This window comes from Haliaeetus albicilla, chromosome 8, assembly GCF_947461875.1.
Source record: "Haliaeetus albicilla chromosome 8, bHalAlb1.1, whole genome shotgun sequence".
Lineage (NCBI taxonomy): Eukaryota > Metazoa > Chordata > Aves > Accipitriformes > Accipitridae > Haliaeetus > Haliaeetus albicilla.
The window spans coordinates 12,558,315-12,585,910 of record NC_091490.1 but is presented as its reverse complement, the minus strand read 5'-3'; the positions used below and the strand labels follow the sequence as shown (position 1 = coordinate 12,585,910).

The window sequence follows — 27,596 nt, the reverse complement described above, 5'->3', positions numbered from 1 at the left end:
TGACTAACAGATAGCAAGTGCAGCTACCAGGCCATCAGAAAGGCCAGGAATGCAGAGTTTGTCTCAAAACCGTTACCTGACAGTTGTCTGTGTTGGTACCTCCATCTGTAGGAGGCCGAGTGTTGTGCCTGCTGTAATTTTAATCCACTTTTGGGGGTTCTGGTCCGTATACATGGCAATTTGGAGTCTGAGCAGGTCAGAGAGGCAGCAAATCACAGAAAAATCTGTGTTGGAGCGGTGTTTTGGTAAGACCTTCAGGGCTGCTGTGTGCCCACAGCATGACACCAAAGGAAATGCGTATCAGGAGAAAAACATACAGTGAAATTAAGGTTTAATTTAGGCACGAGTGTTGTCTCTGAGGATGGCTACGAGCTCTTTTGGGTGGGTTGTACTTACTTCCAAGGTTGCCCCTTGGCACTTAGACATTTAAAAAGCATTTAGCACAACACGATCCAGTCCCAGCCAAGGGGAGGTCGGTATCCCTAGACAGGCTGTCAAGCATTCAGCCTTGTCCACACTTGAAAGCATTTGCTGCTAAAGCTATACTGTCAACTCCCAGTCCTCAGCACGACGGCGCTGGATTATCGACAACGTCTGCTGGCCACGGGGGCACTTTTCCACATTTCTAGCTGACCGGTCTGCGCTGCCAACGCTCCCTTGTGCCGGCCGGGCCTGGCGCCGCTCCAGCGCCAGGTTGCCTTTGCTGCCAGACGTTTGCAAAGTATCCAGCTCTACCTTGGCTCTGCTTACACACAGGAATTGCAGGAGTATAATTAGCTCGGTTAATACCTCCAGTTGGCACGTGCCTATCGTGTGTCACCATTCAGCGCCCCAAACCCACCAGCTCACTAGAGCACCCGTTCACACCCGATTAATACCCAGCGCTTCCCACCCCGCGCTGACCGCGCCTGCACGGCCGGGCTGCGCCGGCTCCGGGTGCCCCGCGGGCGGCGCGAAGGCCCCCGGGGCTCCGGGTGCCGCCGACCCCGGGCCCAGCCGCCTTCGCCGGCCGCTCAGGGCGGACCCCGGGACGCTGCACCGGGCCGGCGCGCTGCAGCCTGCCGTATCTGACAGCAAACGGCTGCTGGGCGGGCGGGCCAGGCTCCCGTCCCCGCTCGGCCGGTCCATCCCGGCCTCTCCGGCGACGGCTGGACCGGGAGCCCCGCGGAGCCCGGGCCCGCCCCGGCCCGTTGTGAGGCCGTGCAGCCGCGCCGCCCTCGGGCCTGGGCTCTGCCCCCACCGCCGGCGGGTGTCCCTGGGGACCCGGAGCCGGCGGGCGGGTGCGTGGGCCCGCCCGCCGTGACTGCCGTGGGGGCCCCGGCCGCCCCGGCCCCCCCGGGAGCCTCGGGCAGGCCTGGGCCTCCCTAGCAACCGCCCCCTAGCGACTGCCTGCCCGCCGGCCCGGCCCTCGGCCCGTCCGCCTAGCAACCGCCCCGCTCCCGGCCTCCTGATTCGCTGGCCCTCCCCGGCCCGCCGTCGAATTCCTATTGGCTGTGTGGCGGGAGCGGGCAGCGATTGGCTGCGGCGGCGGAGGCGGGGCGGGCGGCGGAGGGGAAGGGGGCGGGCCGGGGCGGCAGGGCGGGGCTCGGGCGGTGGGGAACGGCCGCGGTGGCGTCGGTGGCCTGCCGGACTCATTGGGCGCGTGGTGCGGAGGGATACGGCGGCCGGGCGTTGGAGCGGAGGCGGAGGGGGTGGGGGGAGTGCGGAGGCGGCGAAGAAGAGGGACGCCCTGCTGACGCGAGCACGCCGGGCGGGGACTCGGAGCCCTCCGCGACGGAACGGGCTCGCCCCGGCCGGGGGGTGGGGGGGGAGGGGCGTGGATCGGTGGCGTTCTCCGCCGTGAGGAGGAAGACAGCCGTGGTGCTGACGGGCAGGCCCCCTCCGCCAATGGGGAGGCAGGGCTGGTGCGGACCCCGCGGCGATTGGCCGGCGGGCGGAGAGGGCGGGGCGTGCGCGGGCGACGGGGCCCGCCCGGAGCGGCGTGGGGGAGGGGTGCGCGGGCCGACCCGCCCCCCCCCGCCCTCGCCCGCTCGCCCGCCACACACACCCACCGCCCCCCCCCCCCCGCGTCCTCCGTGCAGGGCCGGCCCGGCAACATGGCCTCGGAGCTGGAGAGCCTCAACCCCAGCGCGCGGATCATGACCTTCCGCCCCACCATGGAGCAGTTCCGGGACTTCAGCCGGTACATCGCCTACGTGGAGTCGCAGGGCGCCCACCGCGCCGGGCTGGCCAAGGTGCGACCCCCGCCTCCCTCCCGGGCGCAGGCCGCGCCGCCCGGCCCCGGGCCTCGTCCGCCGAGCGGGGCCGGGCCGCCTCCGCCCTTTGTTTGCCCCGCAGCGCCGAGGGGGCGGGCGCGCCCCGGCCCCGGCCCCGGCCCCGGGGGGCGTTGGGCCCCGGCCCCGGCCCCGGCCGGGGGTGTTCGGGGCCGTTGGCCCAAGTTTGACGGTCTCCCGGGCGGCGGTTACGGCGGGTGCGTTTTGCTTCCTGCAGATAGTTCCTCCGAAGGAGTGGAAGCCGCGGCGGTGCTACGATGACATCGACGAGCTCGTCATCCCAGCGCCCATCCAGCAGGTGGTGACGGGGCAGTCCGGCCTCTTCACGCAGTACAACATCCAGAAGAAGGCCATGACGGTCCGCGAGTTCAGGAGAATCGCCAACAGCGACAAGTACGTCCGCGTCCCCGTGGGGATGGGCACCGCGGGCCTTCCCCCTGCCCCGGCTGCCCCGGGCCGGGCCCCCGGTGCCGGTGCCACCAGCGGCGTGACCGTAACGCCCTGAGCGGGTGGCGTGTGCTTGTGAAACCGGCCGTGCGGATGGGGGACCTCTGTGGCCTGTGTCACCTGGCAGGAGGATACGTAATGCCGGCAGAACTTTTCGTTTCCACTGTGGGCTCCCGTCAGTCTCTCTGTCCGTCCCCAGGAGGTAGACCGTTGAAATACTTACTGAGTAGGGTAGCAGAGAAAGGAACGTTCTTGACGTGAAAAAGGAGACGGAGAAAAGATGGCTTTAAAAGGAGTTTGAGCAAAAGAACTGTTTAGAAATAGTGTTGGAATTGCCAGCTGCAGTCGGTCCGCTGAAGCTTATTTTATCTTGCAAGAGCAGTACGCATCAGTTATCTTAGGATTCTGTTTCCCTAATAGAACAATTCAATGAAAATTACTCATTTATGCTAAATATGTGATTGTCTGGAACATAACATATGTATACACACACACCCCTATTTAAACGGGTGTTAGAGTGTAAATTTGATCGCCCGGTGCTGCACAAAGAGGCCAGTATATAGTTAGCAGGGAATGGACATCAAGAGCTGGTATTTTGTTGGTAAACTGAGCGTGCTTGACCAGTTTACTAGCAGGTGAGTCTGGATGTTACCTTTACAGTGGCAGAAAACTTTGGTTTTGGTGTGGGGTTTTTTTTTCCCAAGTTGTTCTTTGTATCATTTCTGGTTTTGACTACATCCTTCCTTGCTAAGTAGCAACAAATAGAAAGTGAAATTTTTCTGACCCGAGAGAAGTGCACAAAGCAAAAATGAAAGTAAACTGAGAAATGGGCGAGGTAATTTTCTTCCTGATCCTTCATTCCCAAGTCTCACAGGAACAGAGCTGTGGCTGCTGTCAGTGCTGTTCTGGGAGTTAGGGGTCTGACTGGTAACATGTATTAGGTGTTTTTATTGTAGCTTTTGATTCTTTCAGTGGTGGAAGATGTTGGTTTAGAATCGTCAAGTATCAAACTGCAAAGTCTTTAGTATCTTTGTTGTTTTTTCAGGTACTGCACACCCCGCTACACGGACTTTGAAGACCTTGAACGAAAGTACTGGAAGAACCTTACATTCAATGCCCCTATCTACGGCGCTGATGTTAATGGCACGCTTTATGACAAGGTGAGAAAACTGGTTTGGTTTTCAAGTAACGGTTGTCCCTGTATACTGCATTCCATAAATACTGATGCAGCATTTGACTCTTAACTTGCAGAAAGAGTTAATGATAGTCTTAGCAGAGTTCCAGCTTCTGGAGTAGACAGGAACACAGTAAACCACGTTTATAACATACTCTCCATTTATCCCAGGTAGCTAAAGAACGCTAATAGAGGTAATGTTCTAAGGGACCTCTGTTAGTGTAAGTTCAGTGTAATACAGTTTAGTTCAAGGAAGCAAACACTGCTGTTGTGTAAGTGTTGCTTTTGTACTGCTTTGTCCTGAAAGGCATATGGGAGTTGGAAGTGTTGATCAGTGAATACACGCTGTGTTGGTATCCACTACTGCATGCGTTTTTGTGGGACAGCTCTGTAGCCATTATGTGTTAGGATGATAAACATTAGAAAAGGGTATGCATTCTACTTGGTAGTCTCCTAAATTATGATGGTTTATTCTTTTAAAAAATGTTTGGAATGAAAAGTGTTTCTGTTCAAGAGGGTTCAGACATCAGCTCGAGCTCGCACTATTGTTCTCTGCTCTGTAAAGTCTGTAGCTTCATGATTATTTCTCCTTCCTAATCATTAAGTTGGCTGATAACTTTTTTTTTCCTCCATAAATGTGGCTAGTAAACAATCAGTATGTAAGCTAACACCATGCGAAACTTTTGTTTTAGGTGAACTAGCTAATGGTTTGAGCTGTGCCAGTAGATGATTTGTCTTGATGTGCTGTGTCACAAGCATCTGCTAGCTTTTGCAACTGTCGCCTTATTTGTGTGGTTGAGTTCTTCATAATGCTTGTTTAACATGAGGCCTGTGTTTTGCAGCATGTAGATGCGTGGAATATTGGCAGATTGAACACGATCCTGGATATTGTGGAGAATGAAAGCGGCATAACCATTGAAGGAGTGAATACTCCTTACCTATATTTTGGCATGTGGAAAACTTCCTTTGCTTGGCATACCGAGGACATGGATCTCTACAGTATTAATTACTTGCATTTTGGGGAACCCAAGTCATGGTAAGATTTTTCTAGGGAAGCTTCTAGGTGCAGAAGAACAATACCATGAAGCGTTAGAGTCAAAGTTGTGAAGTTACGAGAGTTGACTAAAGGAATTACCATCCCTCTGATCTTGCACTGCAGTTGTATATGATGGCAAGAATACTAGAAACCTGTAAGGAACTGCAAAGCAGTGTGTGTCCTCAGTAGCATTTGTTTGGTTACCTTCTAGAAAGTCCATTTGCTGTCCTGATGTAAAGAGTTCTTCAGAATTATAATATAGGGTGGACACTCTCTGCTGCGATAGGGCCAGAATTTGGAAAACTGGCTTATGATTTCCTGAGGCTCTAAAATGACCATACAGAGGTAATATGCCTGTTGTCATGCAGACACTAGGGGAACAGGCAATTTTTAACAGACTTTGAAATGTAGCTGTTTATTGTAGATCTAAAAGCAGGATAGTGGATCTTGCTGAGCGGTTCATCCAGCGTCTGAGCTTTCATGATTGTTTTTAGGGGAGGCTCCCGAATTTTTCTGTAGCATGGGTTGAATTTTAGGAGTGAATCATTCCCTTCTGTTCACAAATTTCTCAAACAACTTCAACAATTGTTTCCATGGCACTTTTGTTGGAAACTAGGATTTTTGGCTGCCTTCTAATACAACTTTGAAGTAAAAAATAATAGCTAGCATGATGTGACCAATGAACAACCCCATGCAGTGGCAATAGCGTAGGAACACAAAACAATAGTTTAGTCAGATAAACCCTTTGTCCATTGCTTCTTTTACAGTAGTAACTGGAAGAAGTTAACTTTGCTGATACCTTAGTCTGATTTATTTAACAAGGAACTCGCATCAAGAATACAGCACTCTATTCCAGAGCGAAAGCAAGCTAAGTAGGTGGTTTCATTTACTGCAGTCAAACCAACTAGGAGTTTGTGGAGTCCATAAAAAGGTGTGTACAGAAAGAGAGAGACGTAGCCCTAAAGAGCATGCCACAAGTTGTGCTCATTTTAAGGATGTGGCATTGCGTCTGACTTAGTCCCATCTTGGTCTGAGCAGCTGAGAGAGATGATTCCATTTTTTCTCTTGCTCTGTGTTCCTCCTTGCACTGAGCATACTAGTGATTGCACAGCTGTGAGCAGAGATTGGTCAGGAAGTGCTCTTCCCTTTCTTCTTGTAATTCATGTTTTGCTGTGCAGATCTAATTAAATACATCAGACTTCTTACTCCCTCGACAGCTAAAGCAAAAGTCAGTAGAGGAGATGGTCAGCTTTTGGCTCTTGATTTTTCTTGGGATAGAGAGGTAAAAGTCTGTGATAAAGATTTTTAGCTTTATATCATTGAACTTTGAAAGAGACAGTGTAGAGATGGAGGATTTTTTTTTAAGTAATTCATGCCTTGACATCCATTTATGTTTTCCAGTCAAACCTTGAGATTTTTGTCATGTCACTTGAACTTAACAGACTTGTTCTTATGACTGCAGGTACTCTATCCCTCCAGAGCATGGGAAGCGACTGGAAAGACTTGCAAAAGGTAATCGGGCAATTCATGTCCTGCCTTTTGCAGAAGGTGGGATGGACAGCCACAATGGTTTTCAGCTCTTTTAGAGTACAACACACCTGTAACATTTATAAGAGCGCAGGCTGGCACGACTGAACTTTTAGAATATAGATTATATTACTTCTGAGTGTTTGTTGTATACACACAAAAGAAATGTCACATTACAAATAACGCAGTTGTGGTCTGTCTCACCTTTTAATGACAAAATCCTTAACTATTGAATATTAGAACTGGAAGGTTATAGCCAAGGGAAGATTGTTCTATGTGTGGTCTTTCTTATGCTTTTTCAAACTGGCATCTGTTAAAGATAAATCTCCAGGAGTTATCCTTTTTCTTCAGAATGCCAGCTAACACACTTCAGATAAGGTGGTCCATACTTGTAGGCTTAGGGAAAAGTACCGTTTAGACAGTAACTTTTCCTAAAAATTACTGAAAAAATTAACTTAGTTCACAGCAGAATGGTAACATCTCTCCTTGCCTTTATTTTAAACAGGTTTCTTTCCAGGAAGTGCCCAAAGCTGTGAGGCGTTTCTCCGTCACAAGATGACCCTCATCTCTCCATCAATTCTGAAGAAATACGGCATCCCATTTGATAAGGTGTAGAAAAGTAATCAGGGTTATACCAGCTCAGTCAAGAGGTTCATGCAGCCCTGTCTCATCTCTAACAGCAGCCAATAGCAGATGCTTAGAGAGGAAAATAAGAACAGGGCAGTGGGTATAAGGCAATCCTTTCCCACTATACCTCTGTTTATCCAGCAGTTGGGGCCTGAAAGAGTTTGAGACAGAAAAGTCTGTCAGGGACTATTAAAAACAAAGACTCTGTCTATTGTGATTTTTTGATATTTTTTCTTTTTTTAAACTTAAAACTGTACACAACATCCTGTGTTAGATTAACTTCGCTGCTTAGCTGTGTATTCAGTGAAGAGAGATTGTTCTTTTTTTGTTTCAGACTTGTCCCCTGCTAATTTTGTTTGCTGTGATCTTCTTTCTCAATAGAAAATATGGCTTGTTCCCTATTAATTTTTTTTCATTACATTAGTAAAGTTATAGACTTCCTTACTTTCTCAGGTGATAACCTGCCATCCCAGCTCCCCACACATACACGTTGAAGATCTAGTCTTTGAGTCCTTATTCAGAAGCACTGTCACATCTATGTGGGCAGCTGAAGGGTTTTGTTGTCATGAACCTTTGTTAGACAGTGGGGAAATGTTGAAGAGCAGCAGTGGAAGGCTGACTGAGAGTTGTACTTGAATATGAACAGCAAAAGAAAATAGCAGTAAATTTCCAAGCTGTGTGTGGATAGAAATTTTACTTGGCCTTAGATACTGCTCAGCCAAACCTGTAGCTGACGGAGATAAGTACCTTTATGACTTTCACATAGCTTGTCGCAGAGTATTTCATGTGCATAACCATCTTCGGTGCTATTTTGACCAGTTGTGTTGTGTTTTAGTAAAAAACTGTTGAGTGTTGCTTTCCAGTAAACAGATACTTAACGTAGGTAGGAGAATAATGAACTTAAGTATCAAGTCTATCCATTGTAGCACGTAACTCCAGCCACCATCTGTGGGCGGGAGTTTCGGATACACTGCATGAGGGCTACAGGAGCTCCTTTTATACAGACCCACCAAGTAGACTCAAGTTGTGAACAATGCGGTGTCTCAATTGTCTTCTAGGTGACACAGGAGGCTGGAGAATTCATGATAACCTTTCCTTATAGCTATCATGCTGGCTTTAATCATGGCTTTAACTGCGCTGAATCTACCAACTTTGCTACTCTTCGGTGGATTGAGTATGGGAAGCAGTCTGTACTGGTAAGTGGTCTGTTGCCATCCTGTTGCGTACAAATAACCTAATGCTCTGCTGCTCATTAAGCCCCCACTGTTTGTTCTAAGGGAGTGAATTCAGTGCTTTGTCCATTTACGATGCGATGTCTGCTTTCTGATACAGTAACCATGTCCAGTCAGCCTCCTGCTTCATGTCCTTGTTTGAGCTGTGGATAGCATGTAACAGGGTTTTTAGCTTTGTGTAGATCAAGTGAGGCTTCAAAGAAAAGCAGAGTACTGGTTGTCTTTCCAAAGGTGAAAGGGTGTGCTTGGTGGTCAGGATTCGTCAGTATTTTGTCTGATATTTTAACCATTATTTATTGACTGTTTAGCCTGCAAGTATGACTTTGGTAACTTAAGTCACTTATCAAAATAAGTATCTTGGCTGAACCTTTAGACTGGATAGTGTTACATCGCTGTAGAAGTGCCTTACAAACACAGGTTATGTTTGCAGAAGTTATATTGAAGTGAATGCTTTGAAGCACTAGTTGTAACGATGCCCAGATGAGGGGAACCTCTACTGCTCTGGGTCAGCCCAGAGTTTGTATGGCTCCAACTTCCTCATTATAGTCTCTGGTTTTGCTGGCTGGTTTTCTATAAGCTCATTTTAAAACAGTCAGCTTCTACCAGCAACTCTTTAAATAGGCTGGTGAGCTTTCTTTCTTAGTTATCATGATAGCATCTGGTTTCCTGTTTTGTCATTTTTGCTGGCTTTTCAGCCCAGTTTTTAGTAACTTAATATATGCCCTTTTGATTTCCTAGGAAAGAGTCTTGAGAGTTCTGAGGCTCAATTAACTGTGGGGTTTTTTTCCTTCAGTTAACCTCCTCAAAGCAAAGTGATATAGGAATGCAGAGTAGAATTGTTGAGTATGTGGCCTTACTTGGAATATTTTCTGTGACTTCAGTGCTCTTGTCGAAAGGACATGGTGAAGATCTCCATGGATGTGTTTGTGAGGAAGTACCAGCCAGATCGTTACAAGCTTTGGAAAGCCGGGAAGGACGTGACTGTCATTGACCATGCTCTTCCAACCCCAGAGGCAGCAGAGTTCCTTAAAGGGGATCTCATGCAAAAAGTCAAGAATGGGAAACAGTGTGCTGAGGAAATGGAAACAGGAGAGACGTGCAAAGAGGAAGTGGATGGGGATGAGACAAAAAGGTAGTGCTTTATTTAGTCCTCTGCTTTTCTGTTGGATTATTAGAAATTGGACCCAGCTGCAATTGAAAGTTTGCCATTCTGGTAGAACAACAGCAGTCAGAGTTAGCAACAATCTGTTTTCTTGGGAATACATTTTACTCTTAATTTTTTTTTTTTACTGTTTGAGTCCACATTGATGATGGTCTGTGATATACAGGAAATGCACCAGCTTGGAAGGTAGTTCTTTGTCTTTGGACAGACATCCAAAGCCTGGATTGGAAGCGTACACTGGGAGGCCAGAAGAAAAAGGGGGTGTATTGGAATCATGGTAGCAAATTGCAGTACCATCAGTGCTGCAAGCTGCAACATCGGTGTGCAGTTCCTGGTTGCTGAAGGTGGGCAGGCTAATCATCTTACATTTTGCAGTTAAATCTTTTCCAGCCAGTGTCAGCTACGGTTCCTAAAGCTGTCTTTGGTGGTGTTTTTTTGTTGTTGTTGTTTTGCATTGGGTTGGGTTTTGTTTGGATTCTTTTTGTTTAAGGTAAAGAACGCCTGGCTAGAACATAGCTGCTTAATACATGATTAACAGATGCTGAGGAGTCATCCCAAAGGATTACTGACTCTGCTTCTGTAAAGGCAAAGAAAACACTTCAGAATAATTCGGAAACTATTTGGCTTGCCAGATGCTGTCTCATAAAACACTGATCTAAACCAGGCTGTGTTTTGTGCATTCAGACAGAAATTCAGTGTGCTTGCGTGTTTGGTAACCTGACATATGGATTTGTCTTCTGCAGCATCCCCAAGCATCGCATAGGAACAAAAAGGCACAGGGTCTGCCTGGAAGTGCCTCAGGAGGTGAGTGAGAGCGAGGCCTTCCCCAAGGAGGAGCTGAGTTCTGCGCAGTATGAAGTGGACATGGCAGAGCCTCGTGAGAGACCTACGAGTGAACTTGTGCAGCAAGGTGAACAAAGGCTCAAGCATCCAGGTAACTGTGTGTCAAGCTTTATCCTGGTACGGAGGAACAGGGTAGTATTTTTCAGGGAGAGAAGCTGTTAGAGCTTAATCTTTCGTCTTTCATCTCTTTCATCTAATGCTGGTTGGTAGGATGTTGTTGTGTCCAAAAAAGCAGACACTAGTTTGTCAGAGCCATGGCAAGCACTTTCATGAGACTTGAGATATTACCATTTGATTTTTCAAGACCAAAGAGTGCATCTGAACAATTTTACATTGTGCCCCTTAGTTAAATTTGTCTGACGCTTTTGCTGCTGGTTTGAATAAATGAAATAACCACAGCTTGAATTGTTAGCCTTTGTAGCCTATCTGTGGATAACTCCCCAGTGACAATTATGTAAAAAAAAAAGTTGGGGGAGAGCAAAGGTGTAGGCAGCCATCCTGTAGCTGCTTCAGTGACTGACTGACCAGATAGGTCGTGGGGATGTTGCCCTTCAGCTGAATTAAAGGGAACAGGAAGTATTGCATGAGACTTGCTTAAGAAATTGGTGTTTCTAGTTTTTTATTTTTGCCCTTTTTATTTTGCTTGCCTGCATACAGAAATCCATTGGATGCCTCAGTAGTCTTAAGGTCCTTTGTATCCCTGTTGTGTAATGTGACCTGTTTCTAGAAATTGCTTAGTAAAACATATGCGCACTTCCTGGTAGTGTGGGTCTGGTATGCTGTATAGATGTTTTATTTGTAATTTTGTAATAAGTAGGCTGGAGGAAAATTAATGTGGCTTGTAATGGGTCAGTTATCCTTGCTCTTAAGGGAGGAGCAAGTGGCCTTTGGAACAATATAAGAACAGGGCAAACATCTGTGATGCCTCCCTCTGGTATTCTGTTTTCCAGCCCTTTGCAGCTTGTATTTAATAATCTTTTATTGGTTTTGGGGTTTTATTTTTCTTCTGTTAAGTCTCCCATGAACCCTTGTAACCTCTTACCCACAGCATCATGTGGCCAGGAGTTTGGCTGTTTAGCTACACTGTATAAAGGACCATCTCTCTTTGTTTTGAACTCACTGCCCACTGGTTTTGTTTGATATACCGTAGTTCTTGTGCTGGAAGAGGCCATGAGCAGATGCTTTTATTCTCTTTCTAAGCCACCCATGGTTTTATAGGTGTTTGAATTAATGATCTACACTTTACATGACTTAGTGTCACTTTTTTGTGTGTAGCAGTTTGCTTTCCTGTTTGGCTTTGTGCAAATGGTTGCACAAATATTGTCTCCACTGCCCAGACTTCAGAAGAAGTCAGTATATCCTTTCTTCTAGATCGTGTGGACTCAGCCAAATTTGAAGAACTGAAAACAGTGAAGCTTGAGGAGGAAGAAGAGGAAGAACAAGAAGCAGCTGCATTGGATCTCTCCATTTCACATGCTTCAAATTCCACTTCAGTGTTGCCACCTTCAAAGCAGAGTGCAACGTCCAGTGTTCAGTCCAGTTCGCCTGCGTATTCTGGTTCTTCAGACTCTGAATCGACTGATCTGTTGGCAAAACGAACTCTTCCTGGGCCAGCTGGGGTGCTTACAGTCCATAGCTATGCTAAAGGGGATGCCAGCGGATCTGACAATGAACAGACTTCAGGAAAGCAAGCCAGTGCCACTGCCAGCGTGAATGAGCAAGAACTGGCAGAGGTATGAATGGCAAGAGTACTGAAAGCTTAAGGGCTGTATTACAAAACTTCCTATCTGTGCAGATTACGTTTTCATTCCATTGGTGTTTGCATAACAGGTTGCTTAGTTGTTAATGTGTTTTTTAATGCCTATGGGGTTTGCTAAACAAGAATTAAGATGAAAGTCTTATACTCTTACCTCTTCTAGAAAATGAGGAGATCTCTTATTTTAAGAACTTCTTTAAATTATTTAAGTGCTTTAAGGTGAAGGGTAGCTTGGTGGTTTTGACATGGTAGTGTTAACAGGCTGATTCAGGTCCTTTTATAGTAAGAGACACCTATTTGTACCTAAAATGAATCTAGTTTAATCCAGCCTTTATTATGAGCACATTGATATGTTTGAGGGTTTTTTAAATATAAAATTGCATACATACTATATATGTGTGTGTCCCTTTTAAAAAAAGAAATGATATAACAAAAATTATTGGTTTGGAGAATGTAAATCTGAGTGTTTAAGAACTGCCAATTAATGTTTTATTAGACAACCCAAGAGAAGGCTGTAATAGTTAAAATCTTGCCTGGTGGTGTCTTTCCAAATTATTTTGTTTCCCTCTTTAAATCTGTGTTTAGAGAGTGGGAGGCAGGTAATGATTGTGTCTTCGAAATTCAGGAATTACAGAAACAGAACAGCAAATGGGCAAATCTGTTGATACTTAAGCTGAAACTGAGAAAGAGTTCTCATGGATAATTAAACTAAAGAAATTATGTTGCTGATACCGATGTCTCCATTGCATACTCCATGTAGGGAAAAGGTGAAATTTTGAATGGGTGTAGATAGTTTTCTCCAGTGTGGTGTATTTTGAAACAAATTTTCCATCAGATGGCAACTGGGAATGCTAATTTCCATTTGAATAAAAGCATTTCTGTTTCTTAGAAGTCTCGTATCCAACTCTATGTAGGAGATGAGAGATAATGATTGTTATGCTCTTTTCTGGCTTCTTTTATGAAAAGGAAGTGATCTAAAAAAAATGTAAGATGCATTTAATCTAAGGTTTGCTTGTGTTCTTAAAGGAATAACGGATTTATAAAAGAAAAGGGGGGGGGGGGGGGCGGGCAGTTCTTATCTAGTGAGAGGCTGCCTGGGCTGTTAAAATCATTGTCTTGCTTGTCAGGTTGGTAGTAATTTTGTCAGTGTGTCACTTATTTTTACATAAGGCTAAGGGGAAGAGGAATTAACTATTGTTGTAGTCTCCTTCTTTCAGTCTGTCTGGAAAGACATCAATGTAAGTAATAAGCAGAGAAGGTGAAAGTTTTTCCTTCATTTAAAATAAGCCTGTTAGTTCCAGATGCCAGTGAACTCTGTAATTTGTTTTTCATTTTACTATTTTTTATTTTTAAATTTGGAATTTTTAATTTCACACACAAACTGAGGATTTTTCCAGAATGAGTGACTCTTCTAAGTTGAACCATTCAAATTGTCTTTTTTTGTTTCTGTCTTTTACATGATTCTTATATAAACAGACTTGCATGAAAAGCTATGTCAGGACCTGTGAAAAGTCTCCATTCTAATGGCTCAATAGAGTTAGTACAGCTCTGTCTGGTTTTCCCTAGCAAAACTGCTGCACCAGTTCTTTCAGAAACTTAGCTAGTTTAGAGCTGAAGTTAGTTTGATAGAAATAAAGTTATGGAAGCATGTGTGCATTTTGTGGAGGAATATTTAAGTTCAAAATAAATTCCTTTAAAAATAATGTCAAAAGGACACATGCTAATTGACTGCTGAATTGCTTCTCCTCTTCCAGGTAGCAAAGGAGTACATAAGATCAATGAAGGAGAGTAAGAAGTCCAAGGGTCGTCGCCAGCCATTGAGCAAGCTGCCACGCCATCACCCGCTCTTGGTTAAAGACTGCATTAGTGATGACGGTAAGTAAGCCTTGTGCTCTTTGGGAAACTGTAGAGAGGGTCTTAGCTTCTGTGTACAGTATAGGGTATTCCATTAAGTAACTGGCGATGAACAGGAGTCAGCAAGTGACACTTCTGCATCCTAGACAAGGTGGTTATCTCATTTTTCTGTGCTTGCATCATTAAACTTTTCTCTCAAGTGGTATCTTCTTTCTTTCTTGTTCCATTCTTTGGAAAGTCACAACTCTGAAAAGAAAATTAAACTGGTACCAGAGACTGTTGCTTAATAGCATCTGCCTTAGAGCATTCTAGTAATCGATGTAAATATTCATGATTTAAAAAAAAACAAAACAACAACACCAGATTCTTTGACTGACAGCCTTAGTCTTGTAATTTAGAGCTGATGTAATTTAGCCTAGTAATTTAGAGCTGATGCTGTTCTCACCCAATAAGCCTATCTTGTGTTTGCATGGTTGCTTGATTAGTAGAAGGCTCTTAAAAAGAAGACTGAGTTACTGGCTCCCATCACTCTTCTGTCAGTTTGATTTCTGGCAGTCTTTCTTTCATCTTCATTCGTAACTTCTTGACTTATTTTCATTTGCAAGAAGGTTATCTATAAAAGGACATATAATCACTGAGTTAATGACCTCTTATTGCAGAGGCATCAGAGCAGCTAACTCCTGAAGAAGAGGCTGAGGAGACAGAAGCATGGGCCAAGCCACTTAGCCAGCTGTGGCAGAATCGGCCACCAAATTTTGAGGCCGAAAAAGAATACAATCGGACCATGGCTCAGCAGTCTCCTTACTGTGCTGTTTGTATGCTCTTCCAGACGTATCAGGTATGCAGACCAAGTCTGTTAATACTGTCATAGAGATAACCAAATAGGTTGCTGCCGTGATGCATAGTTTTAAAAATGTCGTTTTGCATATTGCCAGTTAGCAAAAGCTGTATCAGTGTTGCAGTCTTCCCAAGGAATTGTTCCAGGAGAGCACAATTGGGTGAACCTCACCATACCTGTGAGGGACTGCTTGTGGGTTCCCAGGGACTCGCTCAGCTGTTCAGCAGAAGTTTTTGTGTTCTGTGGTTTTTTCTCAAACCACAAAATGGAGCTTGAATGTTGCTGGAGCTGACTATAAAATCCCATTTCTCTCTTCTGCACTGACACCTTCACTTCTACAATTCTTTGAAAAACACTTTACATCCACTCATAGCACATGGTCTTTGGGGAGCTGGCAAGGAAGAAAACCCTTTACTTAAAAGGATATAGGGTTGTGTTTGTGGATGGCATAGATAGAAAGCTGTCTTTTCTTGGAGTATATCCATATTGACAGTAGCTATGGCATGTGAAAATTCTCTTTAACAAAGTGCAGCTGTAGCAACGCATAGCTTGAGATGGGTTGCAGAACCCCTTTGTCATGTTGACTAAATGCTTAGGCAGGAGTCCCACACTAAATTTTTTGCTGTGCCAAAGCTATGTAATTTTGAGGTAGCTTGGAATAGTTTTCTTGATTGTGTGCTCAACCTGCAACTTAAAGGTAGTTTGTTCCTTCCCATGTGCTGAGCATATTTGATTCATTTGAGATCACTGTATGATTATGGTGGCACTAGGAATGTGTTCACCACAGTTTTGGAAATAAAGACCTCAAATTTTTGTTGAGGGTTTCTATTTCGTATAGTTCCAAAATTCCATGAAAAGCGTAGACCATAGTTTTTGTTCAATCTTGCTATTTCTGTCTGAGAGTAGACTCTTATTAAGACTGGAAATTCTACACAGAAGCTGCATAGTACGTTGGGATTTCCCTAGTGCTGACAGTGTATAAAGTTAACAATTGGAGGACAGTTTAAGTTCTGTTGGCTTCTTTTTTGAGTTCTAAATGCTATTAAGCAGAAAACTGTAGCTTCAGGTTTTCAAATGTCTGTCTACACCAGGCGGTGAAGCAGAAAGTCTTCCAAGATTTGAGCTGTGGTTAGGGTCTTTGTTCCAACTTCAGAAAGTCTATAGGAAGTCTGGGAACTCACTTCAGTTACCCATTCAGTTAAAAACTGGCACGAAATGCCAGACAAATAGTCACTCTTCCTTTGTGAAGAAGAAAAGTATCTAGCTGCTTGGAAAAAAAAAGTCATATTTTCTTCAACTTTGTTATAGCTTTCCCTCAGTCATTTAGTCTTTTGCTTGACGTGCAATGTTCAGTGTAAATCAGTAAGTTTTACAGAATCTGAATAAACAAGACTTGTTGAAAACATGTCAGTTTCCTTCCAAATATGACGCTTACCTGGACTTTTTTTTCCTACTTCTTGATGCACTGTAGGAGGGACAGTGCAGCTTTATTCTGCTACTGCAATTTCTTCTAATAATATTTTTAAAAGATGAGGCAAACTACTTTTGTGGTGGCCTGTGAAGTGCAAAAGATGGTTTGAAACATTTCTTCAAAGAGAACGATTAATTTCTATTTAGCTGTTAGGAATGGTAACTTGAATGGAAGCATATCTCTGTAAACTTTACATCTAATTGCAGTTTAGTTTGACATTGGTTTAGATGAATAAATTACAAAAGATTAGCTGGAAGTCTCCTGAGCTTTAACTGGGAAACTGCATTTTTAGTCTGCTTATTTCCCATGACAAATTAATATCAAAGGCTGTTAGGCTTGCTCAGAACTACACTAGGAAAAAATAATGGGGATTGCAGTAGGTATCTGTTTGTGTGATCATAATCCTCCCATATTGAGGTAAGATTAAATGTACAATGCTGGATAGCAGTGTTATGATCCTTTGTATTAGAGGGTGGGAGGAATGCAGCAGAGGTATTGCCCGTAGAACATGAGGTGGGCTTGGTGATTCCCTCTCTTCTGTCAGAACAGATGCAGTTTGATGTGTATCTTGTTGCTCATTAGAGGGATGCAGTTCAGACCTTACGTTTTGCCATTTGGGTAGAAAATAATTTCATTCTGAAGCTGTAGGAGCTGAGGATTTTATAAACTAACTACATTTTCACCTAACCTAACTCTTTAGTCTTTCAGTACCATCATTCTTTCTTTAAACTGGATTTATGTATGGAATAATGGGTGAGTAAAGATGATGTGAGATGGTTTTACTTGTAAAACTTAAATTCCCTGTCCATCTTTTATAGGCAGAGTGTGGAGGCAACAGTCAAAACTCTGGAGTAGCTCCAGCTGCTGTGGATGGGAAGATCCGAACCAAACCCCTGATTCCTGAAATGTGCTTTACTACAACTGGCTGCAGCACTGACGTCAATCTTTCAACGCCCTACTTAGAGGAAGATGGAACCAGCGTACTCATCACCTGCAAGAACTGCCGTGTCTGTGTTCATGCAAGTGAGTGCGTCTAGACTTAACCCTAAACTCTAGTGTTCTCTATAGTAAGTCTATACGTCATAGCAAGCCTCTACCCATCTGTTTAATGTGCAAACAGATCAAGTTCAGCCCTCACCTGATGGTACTGGCCGTTGAAATATGGAGTTGACTGCATAATCCTGAGGCTCGTTGATTTAACTTCCTGCTTTACTTCTGGGCCCTAGGGGCATGGGTCTGAGTTTAGGTAAGCTCTTAAGTGAGATGTGTCTGTTCCAGGTTGTTATGGTGTATCCCCTGACAAGGCCACTGAAGACTGGATGTGCTCCAGGTGTACAGAAAATGCCTTAGAAGAGGTAAAGTTTCTCATAAGATTCTCACAGATGGAATCTGGTACATTTGGGAACTTGGCTACAAAGTTAATTTCCATAGTGATTTGTTGTTGTTTTGGGGTTTTGGTTTGTTTTTTATTCTCTCCTGTGAAAAGAAGGCAATTTAGAGAATGTTTAGGAGCCAGTCTCTTGTATTTTGGTGTTTTTTAAGCCATAGTGATTAATCCTTTTAACTAGTGCAAAGCTGCTGAGCTCGCTTGAGTCATAGGGAAGATGTTCTGCATGAATGTGGGAAATAGCTCCATTGTCTGTCTTAATTTATGGTAGCTACTATTTCTAAAACAGAAAGTAACTTCTGTTTATAACTAGGGAGGTGTGCACCTGTGAAGGCAGCAAGAAGAGTGGGATTCCCTCAAAAAACTATATAGACTCTAGGTCAGCAGAATGGGTCAGCCTTTCGAATTGTATTTGCTCCTATTTGTTCCAGATCCTTTTACGCATCCTCAAAGAATATGGGGTATTGCGGTTGTAAAAGGAACCCATAACAAACAAGTTGAACAAGTCTTCAGTGGTAGGTCTGCTTGCCTTCAACAGAGTTTGAGTCTATATTTGTTGCCCTAAGGGGTAGCAGCTTTTGAGAGCTAAAGGGCTGATCTGTACAAGGTAGTTGGCTCTCTTCTGACCATGAAACCATTTTCTTCCTCTGGACATGCATTTTGAGGAGGAAGTTCTGAAGCAAGTGTACCACTGTGGACTTCACTCTTCCAGCTAATGCTTTCTTCCTTGTGCCAGGACTGCTGTTTGTGTTCATTACGAGGAGGAGCACTGCAGAGAGCCAATGATGACAAGTGAGTGTTCCAGATTTTTTGACCTTTAGGGAGAAGCTCAGTTCCTAAGTAGCTGAGGGTAACCTAGTAAAGCCAATGTCTCCATTTGGTGTAACAGAGTGACCAACAACACCTTTCACGCTTTCTGTTAGTGGGGGAGCTATGGTAAAGTGTGTTCACATTGTGTTGACATGCAGCAATCATCATCTCTTCAGGTAATGCCTCACTCATTCTGTTGACAGCAGCTGTTATTTGCTTTGCATTTTATAGTGCAGAGGTATAATGTGCAGAGGTATAATGTACCACATAAAAATAAGTTTCCTGATGAGGTAACATCTCTCAGTACCTTCTGACAGAGGATTATCAGGCAGGCTTTTATAATGCAGGTATACAACCAGCAGAAGCCACACTAAATTGCTCTCCTGTTAAGCCTACTTAATCTACTACTTCTAGTAGTAGATTAGAAGTATGAAGCAGTCTTGGGTTTGCCCCACATGTGCCCTGTCACTTGCAGCAGGAAGGAAGATTACACTGCTAGTTCTCAGAGGCTATTTATTATGATTTACATGGCAAAATTCAACAGAACTGTGTTTACTTAAACTCCAAATCATCCTCTCTCGGCCTAATGCGTATTAATTTGGTTTTCCCCTCTTCTGTCCTGATAGGTGGGTTCATGTGATGTGTGCTGTAGCTGTACTGGAGGCAAAATTTGTGAACATTGCAGAGCGGAGTCCTGTAGATGTTGGCAAAATCCCCCTGCAACGTTTCAGACTGGTAAGGATCACCTGTGCTTCACTGGTAGGGTTTCAAAGTGTCTCTTCAGTCCATTCAGAATCTGGGAGACTTTGCTTATTCCTTTTAACCCAAGTTCTCTCCAGACTGAAAAATTTAATCTGCTCTGTTCTTTGTATGGGAAATGGCAATTGTCCCTGTTGCCATTTTTTTGAACCATTCCCTGTTCTAGTATGTGTTTATTCAGATGAGGAGCCAGCAAGGGGGGCGCAGTTTTCAGTATGTGGCAAATTACATTTATACAGTGGTGTAGTGGTGATATTTGTTTGTTTGTTGTTTTTCTAATCCCTAGTATTTAACTTGCTTTATTGACTGCTGTTGAGCAATGAGATGCTTCAGGTTATGCGAGGCATTTGTATAATGGGGGAATGTCTTCAGCAAGAAAGCAACTGTACTTAATTCTTCTAACAGCTCAGTGTTGAGGGGGAAATGATTTTAACTGCTTTGTATATGCTAATGCATTACAGATAACATTTTTTCCTACAAAAGCCCATCAGGCCTGACCCAAGTGTAACTGGGTGCCTGGTAGTAGTGACAGAATTTTAACTGTTACTTCTGTGGTCTTTGCCCATTATTCTAATCTTGTTGCTTGTCTTTGTGTGACTTAATAGCCAAGTGCTGAAAGGCCTTGTTCACTGTGGAGCATTGTAGGCTGATTTAATCCAAAATCTCCCATTGCTAGCATCCTTGGGTTGCATGCTTTGTGCATGTTGAGCTGGTAGATATTTAATGTACAATTTTGTCTGTGGGGTTACTTAAACTTATGAATTATTGCCTTGTCATAAACTAGAACTGGTAGCCTTTTGCTTCTTTTTGTTCAGAAAGTAGCAGTGCTTTCACAGAAAGTAAATGGGACAGTATCAGACTCTTAGACCAGCTAGCCCTTTGTGTGGGGTAAAAGCTAGTGCCAACCGATAACCTCTAGTCTCCTGTCCACAGAAATGCATCTTCTGCAAGAAACGAAGAAAGAGAATTGCAGGTTGCTGTGTACAGTGCTCACATGGTCGGTGTCCCACATCCTTTCATGTCAGCTGTGCCCAAGCAGCAGGAGTCATGATGCAGCCTGATGACTGGCCATTTGTTGTCTTCATTACCTGCTTCAGGCATAAGATTCCATCTCAGGCAGAGGTGAGTAGGTGTGTGATTCCCAGGATTTGAACTGCAGTATCTTGGAGGGACTGAGAAGTTTTAGATTGTGTGATTCTTTTAAAACTTCATTGAAGGCTTGGCTCTCGCACAGTGTTCAGTATAATCTAACAGTGTTGGTCTTGGATTCTGATCCCAGCCTTGCTGCTGCTCTGAGTGTTCTTAGTCAGGTCCTTTATTGTATTTTGGTTTGCAGCCCAGAAGGACTGAGAGCATTACATCCCTCCTGTGGCTGTTGTAATGAGGAGTAATAGCGGGGTTTCTGCTGTGATACTTAATATGCAGGAGTTAGTGCTGGGACTCCAGCGGGCTGCGTGAGTGTTCATAGAATTTCATGTTTAAGTGATTGATTAGTTTATGAAGTTCCCATGTAGCCCTTTTAGCCATCAAAACCACAACAATCTATTAGAGAATATTTACTGTAAAGGCCTTGCATTGCTCTGGAGAATCAGAGCTTAATTTACTGAGTAAATTAAGGACAGCAGCATCTAACAGATCAGACTTTAAGCATTTGAAATTCCAGAGACAGAACTCTTCTAAAAATGCTGCTGATGGTGTCTTGCGTAGAGTTACTCACCTGAACTAAAATATTTTGCTTCCTTGTCTGCCAGCACTGGAGCTATGGTCCTCAACACATTCTTTACTGAGTCATTGTGTAAAAAGTGATTTTTCTTTTCTCAGCGAGCTAAGGCTGCACTCCAGGATCTGTCACCTGGACAGATAGTCATCAGCAAGCACAAGAATGGTCGCTTCTATCAATGTGAAGTGGTCAGCCTTGCAAAGGAGACTTTCTATGAGGTCAACTTTGATGATGGTTCCTTCAGTGATAACCTGTATCCAGAGGACATTGTGGTATGTTATGCAGTGGGAATCTGGCTCCGGTAGAGGGCACATGATGCAAGTTCATTCTTGCTGCTGCAGAGCAAACACACCAGGGGATTTGGTAATTGTTCCTACCCTAGGTTGTGTTGTGGCTGACATGTGCTGCAAGATGGCCTTAGGGGTGTTACATGAGAGTGACTTAACTGAGGGCACACAGGAACAGGTGTAACAAGGAGTGCAGCTAATCTTTGGCTGCTTAACAGTGGTAGGTCTGAAGGAAAACTTGCTGATACTTGCATACCATTCCTGCATGAAGTACTTTGAAGTTGGGCCCACTATACTGGGATTTAAATACAGATGATATAGGTGGATGTCTCTCAGCCTAGTTCTCCATTTCTAAAATGGAGTAATTGTTGGGGTGATGTGCGATGTGACTGGGATAGACTCCCCGGTGGTTTGCTGAATCTTCACGTAAGGAAGCTTCTTACCCTTGTCCTTGTCTCTCCCACCTTCCTCCTTTATCCTGTAGAGTCGAGACTGTCTTCAGTTAGGTCCCCCTGCTGAAGGGGAAGTTGTGCAGGTGAGATGGACAGATGGACAAGTTTATGGAGCCAAGTTTGTCGCATCACATGCCATCCAGATGTACCAGGTACAGAATTGTTGTCTGAAAATTGATCATTCATAACAAGCTCATCATGTTAACAGCGCTGTTCTTAAAGTGCACGTTGCTATAGGGCAGTCATGCTTAAACACTTCAGGGGAAGTTACTCAGTCTTGTCAGCAATGCCAGATGCTGGTAACAGTTGCTGGAGTTAAGTGCAAAGTGGTTGCTTGCAACTCTACTTATATCTGGCTACCTACTTGAAAGTGTCAGCTTCTGAAAAATTGCTGATCTGCAGTTCTTCAGCAGACTCTGTCCCTGTAGCTTAAACTACCTAAAATGTTTGATATTTGCTTTTCTCTGTTTTGTGAGAGTCCATCATGCCTTGCACACTTCCAAAGGGATGAATGTTAAGGCCATGTTAAAGTGACGAGCCAGACTGTCTTCTCAGGTGTTACAAGAATATCCCAAAACTTGCTGGGCTTCTTTTACTGTCATGGGCTTAGTGAGGTTTTGGTTAAAGTCTGTTGCAGTGTGCATACCTGCATATGTATCTTATAAAATTCAAGTGGTAGAAGATTATTTCCTGAGAGGCCTCTGTGGGGAGGAGAAGGCAAGTTCTGGGTAGCTGTGGGAGGGTTCTAACTTCTGAGACTTCTGGCAGAACAACTTCTGTTTTTCTTCTAGGTGGAATTTGAAGATGGGTCACAGCTGATGGTGAAAAGGGATGACGTGTATACTCTTGAAGAGGAGCTTCCTAAGAGAGTGAAGTCAAGGCTGGTAGGTAAACAGGGTGCAGACTTCTACTAAAGAAACTCATTTAACTTAATTTGTCCTTGAACAACAAGCTGAGTGCATGGCAGCAAAAGATTACAGTCTGATGCTCTCCTCAATCTTTGTGAAGCTTGGTAGTTGATCAGGCTACAAAAGCAAAGTTCTGTCTTGCACTGGAGAGGCCTTAATTTTCGTTCTGCAGAGATGGGAGTTTATAGCATAGAGTCACTGTTTGGGACAGCACGTTAGTACGTTTTCATGCCTGTATTCGTTAAGTTTCATTGTCTGTTCCCGGTGCAAAGAATGGCCAAGTTCCTTCACTTACCTTTTGCTCTGAAAAGCTCTTAGTAGGGTGGCATCAAAAGAGCTGGCCATTTTTTAAAATTGTAAAATAATTCAAGTGGGAAAGGACCTCTGCAGTTAGCTGCTCCACACACCTGTACAGGGGTAACTTTGAGGTCAGACAGGGTTGCTCAGGGCTCTCTGCAGTCAAGTTTTGATTATCTCCAAGGATGGAGATTGCACAGCCCATTTGGGTCCCTGTTCTGTTGCTTTATGCTTCTCATTATAAAAAACAGAACTACGGACCGCGTGCTATGGTATCTTGCTTTACAGAGTGATCATGCACACCCTAATGCAGAACTTGTTGGCAGGCACATAGGATGTTAGAGGTTTCAGAAAGAATGTATGGTAGCTGAATCCTGACCAGGTGTTTAAACATGCCTGCTCCATAAGGCACAAAATGTACTAGACTGCTTGAAAGTTGGAACACATGAGTGTGTTTATTCCTTTAAGAAAGTGATTGTGAACTTAAATCAGCTACTCAGTTAAATTTGAAACCTGTGATTTTTTTTTTTTAGATCTCTGATTACAGTTCACTTAAACTTATCCCCAGACTTTTAAGTCCAGTTTCTTAAATATTTTTCTTCTTGTGTTTGGTCAGTTTTTGAAGGCAGCTGGATGTTCCTAAACGTCCTGACTTGGTTCTTTCTTACATGCAGTAGGAGGGTATGGAGGCAAGGATTTGATCTGTGTTCTAGTGACTAATTCTGTTTTTTCTCTTAGTCAATAGCTTCAGATATGCGCTTCACAGAGATCTTCGCAGAGAAGGAGGTCAGACAGGAGAGGAAGAGACAAAGAGTGATCAATTCACGCTACCGTGAAGATTACATTGAACCTGCATTGTACCGGGCCATCATGGAGTAAGCGCTGCCTGTGGCAGAGGAAGAAGATGCCCATCTCCCCCAAGGATTTAAATGCTCCAGTACAACAGGCCATATTTGGATGCTTCGAATCCAGGGTTTTTTTGTTTTGTTTTTTAAGGAAGCTAAAAAGCTGATGCTCTGCAGTAGCTGAAAGGCAGCTGTTGGATAGTGAAACAGATCCCATTTGCTGAAGCTGATGCCTGCAGACTCCTGGTCTGAAGTTGGGTCCTTACTGAATAAGCCAGCTTGGGGGTGTTGCTTTCATCTCGTCGAGCAGTCTTGCTTTTTTTATTAGAGACAATTTTGACAGGTGGCAAACTCTTCTGAGAGTTGTAGCCAGGAATCTTGGCAGCTGCAGAATAGTACAGTCTATTGTTTTAATTGAATAATGTTCCTGATTTTGGGAGTCTCCCTGGTGACCACACCTGGGCTTGAGCAGGCAGTATTACTGGTGCTTGAAATTGAACCTCTTTTTATATTTATATCCATCTTTTTTGTCGCAAGCAGCTTCAGTCTCTTGTTTCTCAGCACCTCCTTTCTGAGGGTTGAGCTATAGGCTGTTCAGGTCCAAGCAGACAGGAGGTGCTTGTGTGAACAGGTGAAATGTGAAATTGAATCCTATAAGACAAATTATTTAACCCTCCGTTTAATATTTTTGTTCTGATACTTGTTTTGACTGACTTAATCATAAGTTTAACTGTAATAGTATGTGCCTCAGAATCAATGAATCTTTGTCTGGAGCCCTGCACAGTGCAGCCTTCTAACAAGAATAGGGTTTCAGCTCCCAATAGACATTTAGCTCCCAAAGAGTTTCTTTTGAATTTCTCCCCACCCCCTCTAAGGCAATAATAACTGAAGGGACAGAGTCCTAACTCTCCCTTCTTGAAATCCAAGCATCACAGTATTGGGGATGACAGGGCAGCAGTATCTGAAGCAGTGCAGTACCTCTTCTGTGGCAGCGCTGTCTGTCGTGTGGCTGCAGGCTTTTGCTTACAACAGCTAATATTGGGTCTGAGACAGATAGACAGATAAAGCATGCACTGAACTGTATGTATTACTGAAAGGCTGTGCAATGCTCTTCTGAAGCAGGAGTGCTGCTGTGTTGCTGTCTGGCAAAGGTTACCGCAGCATTTTTATAGAGTATTAGTAGGGCACATCTCAGTTGTGTTGGAGAGAACTTGCTACCCCAGCAATAGGGAGCTGAGTTAAGCTGGGTAGTAGGTGCGCCCGGAAGATGTGCCAACTTGCTCCTAGTAATTTAAGCATTAGCGCACCACAGTAGGAGCCATGTAAATACATGTTCCTTTCCCGTTCTGTAGGAAAGGGACTTTAGGCTGTGGAGCAGATTGGCCACCTTCTTTTTGCATGGAATGATGGGGTGACTTTTCCTGCTGGAGAAAACTATGGTTATGTGTTCTCCAGAACCAGTTCAAGAGGAGAATTTTCTAGTGAAACAGACGTAATGCATCCCTGCTTCTATAGGGACTTGGCAATGTGTCTGCAAAGCCTGGATTTGTAACTTTTTTCCTTTTGTTACATAGCAACGCTATAAACCAAACTCTTCTGAAACCCCGGTGCATCGATTTGTGATTAGCAATAAAATGTAGTATGGTGTAGTGATACAACTCTTGATCAGAAAAGAAATAAACTACAACTTTTATAAAGAAAATCTTACTTATCCCTACATTTTTATAGGGTCAGGAGGCTGATATGAGTAGCGAAGATTTGCACAACCACTGTTTTGCGTAGAGGTATTCTGTCCCATTTTTGTGGTGGAATACCTGTTCATCAGTATTGGAAGGCTTAAACAGATTCTGAAAGGAGACAGTGGCTTTCCTTTGTGGGTTTTTTTTTTGTCTTTTTCCCATGTCCAAAACTCCTGGTCTCAGGTATTAAATCGCTTTCTGATGAATGGGATAGTTGGCTTGATAAAACTAGGGTCTGTTAAGACCAGAGTCTAGTAGCTGCAGTTACTCTGGTCTGGGGAATGGGAACGAAATTGCACTTTGATGTCTTAGCTTGTACGTAAACCTCTCTGAAGTGACATGCCGTGAGCAAACGTGGAGAAGAGCTGGCAGGGCCTTAACAACCTTGCCTCTGTTCTGTCAGCGTATCTTAAGATTTGATCTTAACTTCTTGTAGGCTGAACACTACCTGTGTATTACTGAAAAACATACTCATTGTATCATCTGCCATTCTCCCTCCAGAGAAAAGGTGCCTGTGTTCAGGCTTTCTTTCCAAACTGCCATATAACTTAAATGCACCTTTTAGGTGCCATGTGCTACCTGTGCTGCAAACACCTGGCTTGACAGCTTCATTCTAAAATGATGACCTAGTACAAAACAGCTGGATTTGTTTGGAGTGCTGTTGTTCAACTGCAGCAAGTTTTGCCACCCACCTCTAGCAGTACTGAGTGACTTTCAAGAGCTCCTATGCCCCGTATTTGTTCTGGAAGAGGAGCTTTGTTATGCCATGTTTTCTGCAGGCTCCAGATTTGCTCTTGTCAGTTGGCTGCACTGTGTTGGAAACTGCTGCCATCCTGCACTCTGAGACAAAGGGCCTTCCCAATTTTCCTGTCAGTTCTTGTGCTGCATCGTTCAAATGTGAGCGTACTTTACCTACTGCAGTGACTGAACTGCATTTTGGCTTCTCTCTGTGAACTTAAAAATGGTGACCCTAATGTTTGACGGGTCTATATTATTTGACTTTGCAAAAAAATTGGGTTTATGGCTTGAAGTATAACAGGTAGCAATAAAAGCTCTTTACAGAGCAGCTGTCTGAAAGGTACATATGCTTTCCGTTACCTGGACTTTGATCTTAACTGATAATAATTTTCTCCAGTGGTTTGTTTTTGGAAGTGTATTTATCCCTGTTACAGCATCATTCCAATGAGGGCAAGGTGCTGCCAGAGTATCAGCTAGGCAGGTGCTTCTTCAATGTGTTCAGTAGGAAATCACGCTCAATATGCCCCATGGGAGCTCTGATGGCCCTTCGTTAGGTCTGTTGCATGTGCTGCTGCAGGCAGTAGACCTCACTTCATTTTTCATGAAGCTTCCATCTGCGGCTGGTTCAGGCTGGACCCATAAAAAGCATTTTTATTATAAACTGATAGTGGCTTGCCCTCAATTCAGGATGAGCTTGGCAAGCCAGTGATTACTTTTTGTAAAGTTTAAAAAGGTGACTGTATTCTTTGTAAAGCACCTGACTGCAGTAATGTTTCTGCCTGTGGCTGGACTTCTAGGAGACCTTTTTCTCCATCAGCAGACCCCTTAGATGACCAGAGATAGTACCATCAGTAGTAGGACCCATTCTCCTCGCTCCTCTTTCTTCCCAGTGTTTTGAGCTGGGTTGCATTGATTCTGCACTGGTTGAGGAGCATAGCCACATATCCCAAGGCTTCCAATGCATCTCTGTTCTTCCATTCTCTAACTGGGCTTCTGTTGTCTGACATGTCTGCAGTTGTGCTTGTTTTTTAATGCAAACACGGGATGAAATCAAGACTCTGGTAGCCTGTACGTTGTTTTCAATTTGATCGAGTAATAAATCTAACTTCAAAATGGACAATCTGTAGACTAATTTAAGAACTAAAGCAATGTAACCTGGAAATTCTCATCGTGCTTCCAATTCTTCTGTTAGCATTATTCCTTTCTAAGCATCGCCTTAATACTTATCCAGTGACTTCTCAGGTGTCTTTCAGAGATGCTAAGTGGAGTTCTGTTAAGGACTCAGTCCAGCGTGGCTGTTCAGCTAGAACAGGGCCAGAGCCATAATCGTCCCTCCTCATTGAAGTACAGACCTGAGACATCTGCAGTAACAGCTGAGTTGCCTTAGGTTCGCTCTGTAGCTGCAGGTGGCAGT

The 27,596-nt window shown here is 44.1% G+C and overlaps 1 protein-coding gene across 1 annotated transcript; it reads left to right on the top strand.

The window, feature by feature from the left end:
* Nucleotides 1-1,556: 1,556 nt before the first annotated feature.
* On the top strand, nucleotides 1,557-27,302 carry KDM4A (lysine demethylase 4A). Its single transcript, XM_069788935.1, has 22 exons — nucleotides 1,557-1,645; nucleotides 2,082-2,234; nucleotides 2,491-2,666; nucleotides 3,766-3,880; nucleotides 4,737-4,930; nucleotides 6,393-6,442; nucleotides 6,963-7,066; nucleotides 8,143-8,280; nucleotides 9,198-9,448; nucleotides 10,222-10,412; nucleotides 11,693-12,054; nucleotides 13,832-13,952; nucleotides 14,591-14,769; nucleotides 17,059-17,263; nucleotides 17,519-17,595; nucleotides 18,364-18,419; nucleotides 19,064-19,172; nucleotides 20,130-20,318; nucleotides 21,018-21,188; nucleotides 21,688-21,807; nucleotides 22,447-22,539; nucleotides 23,599-27,302. Exons 2-22 carry the CDS (start codon nucleotides 2,097-2,099, stop codon nucleotides 23,737-23,739), a joined length of 3,180 nt encoding a protein of 1,059 aa, XP_069645036.1. The 5' UTR covers nucleotides 1,557-1,645; nucleotides 2,082-2,096; the 3' UTR covers nucleotides 23,740-27,302.
* The last annotated feature ends 294 nt before the right edge of the window (nucleotides 27,303-27,596 follow it).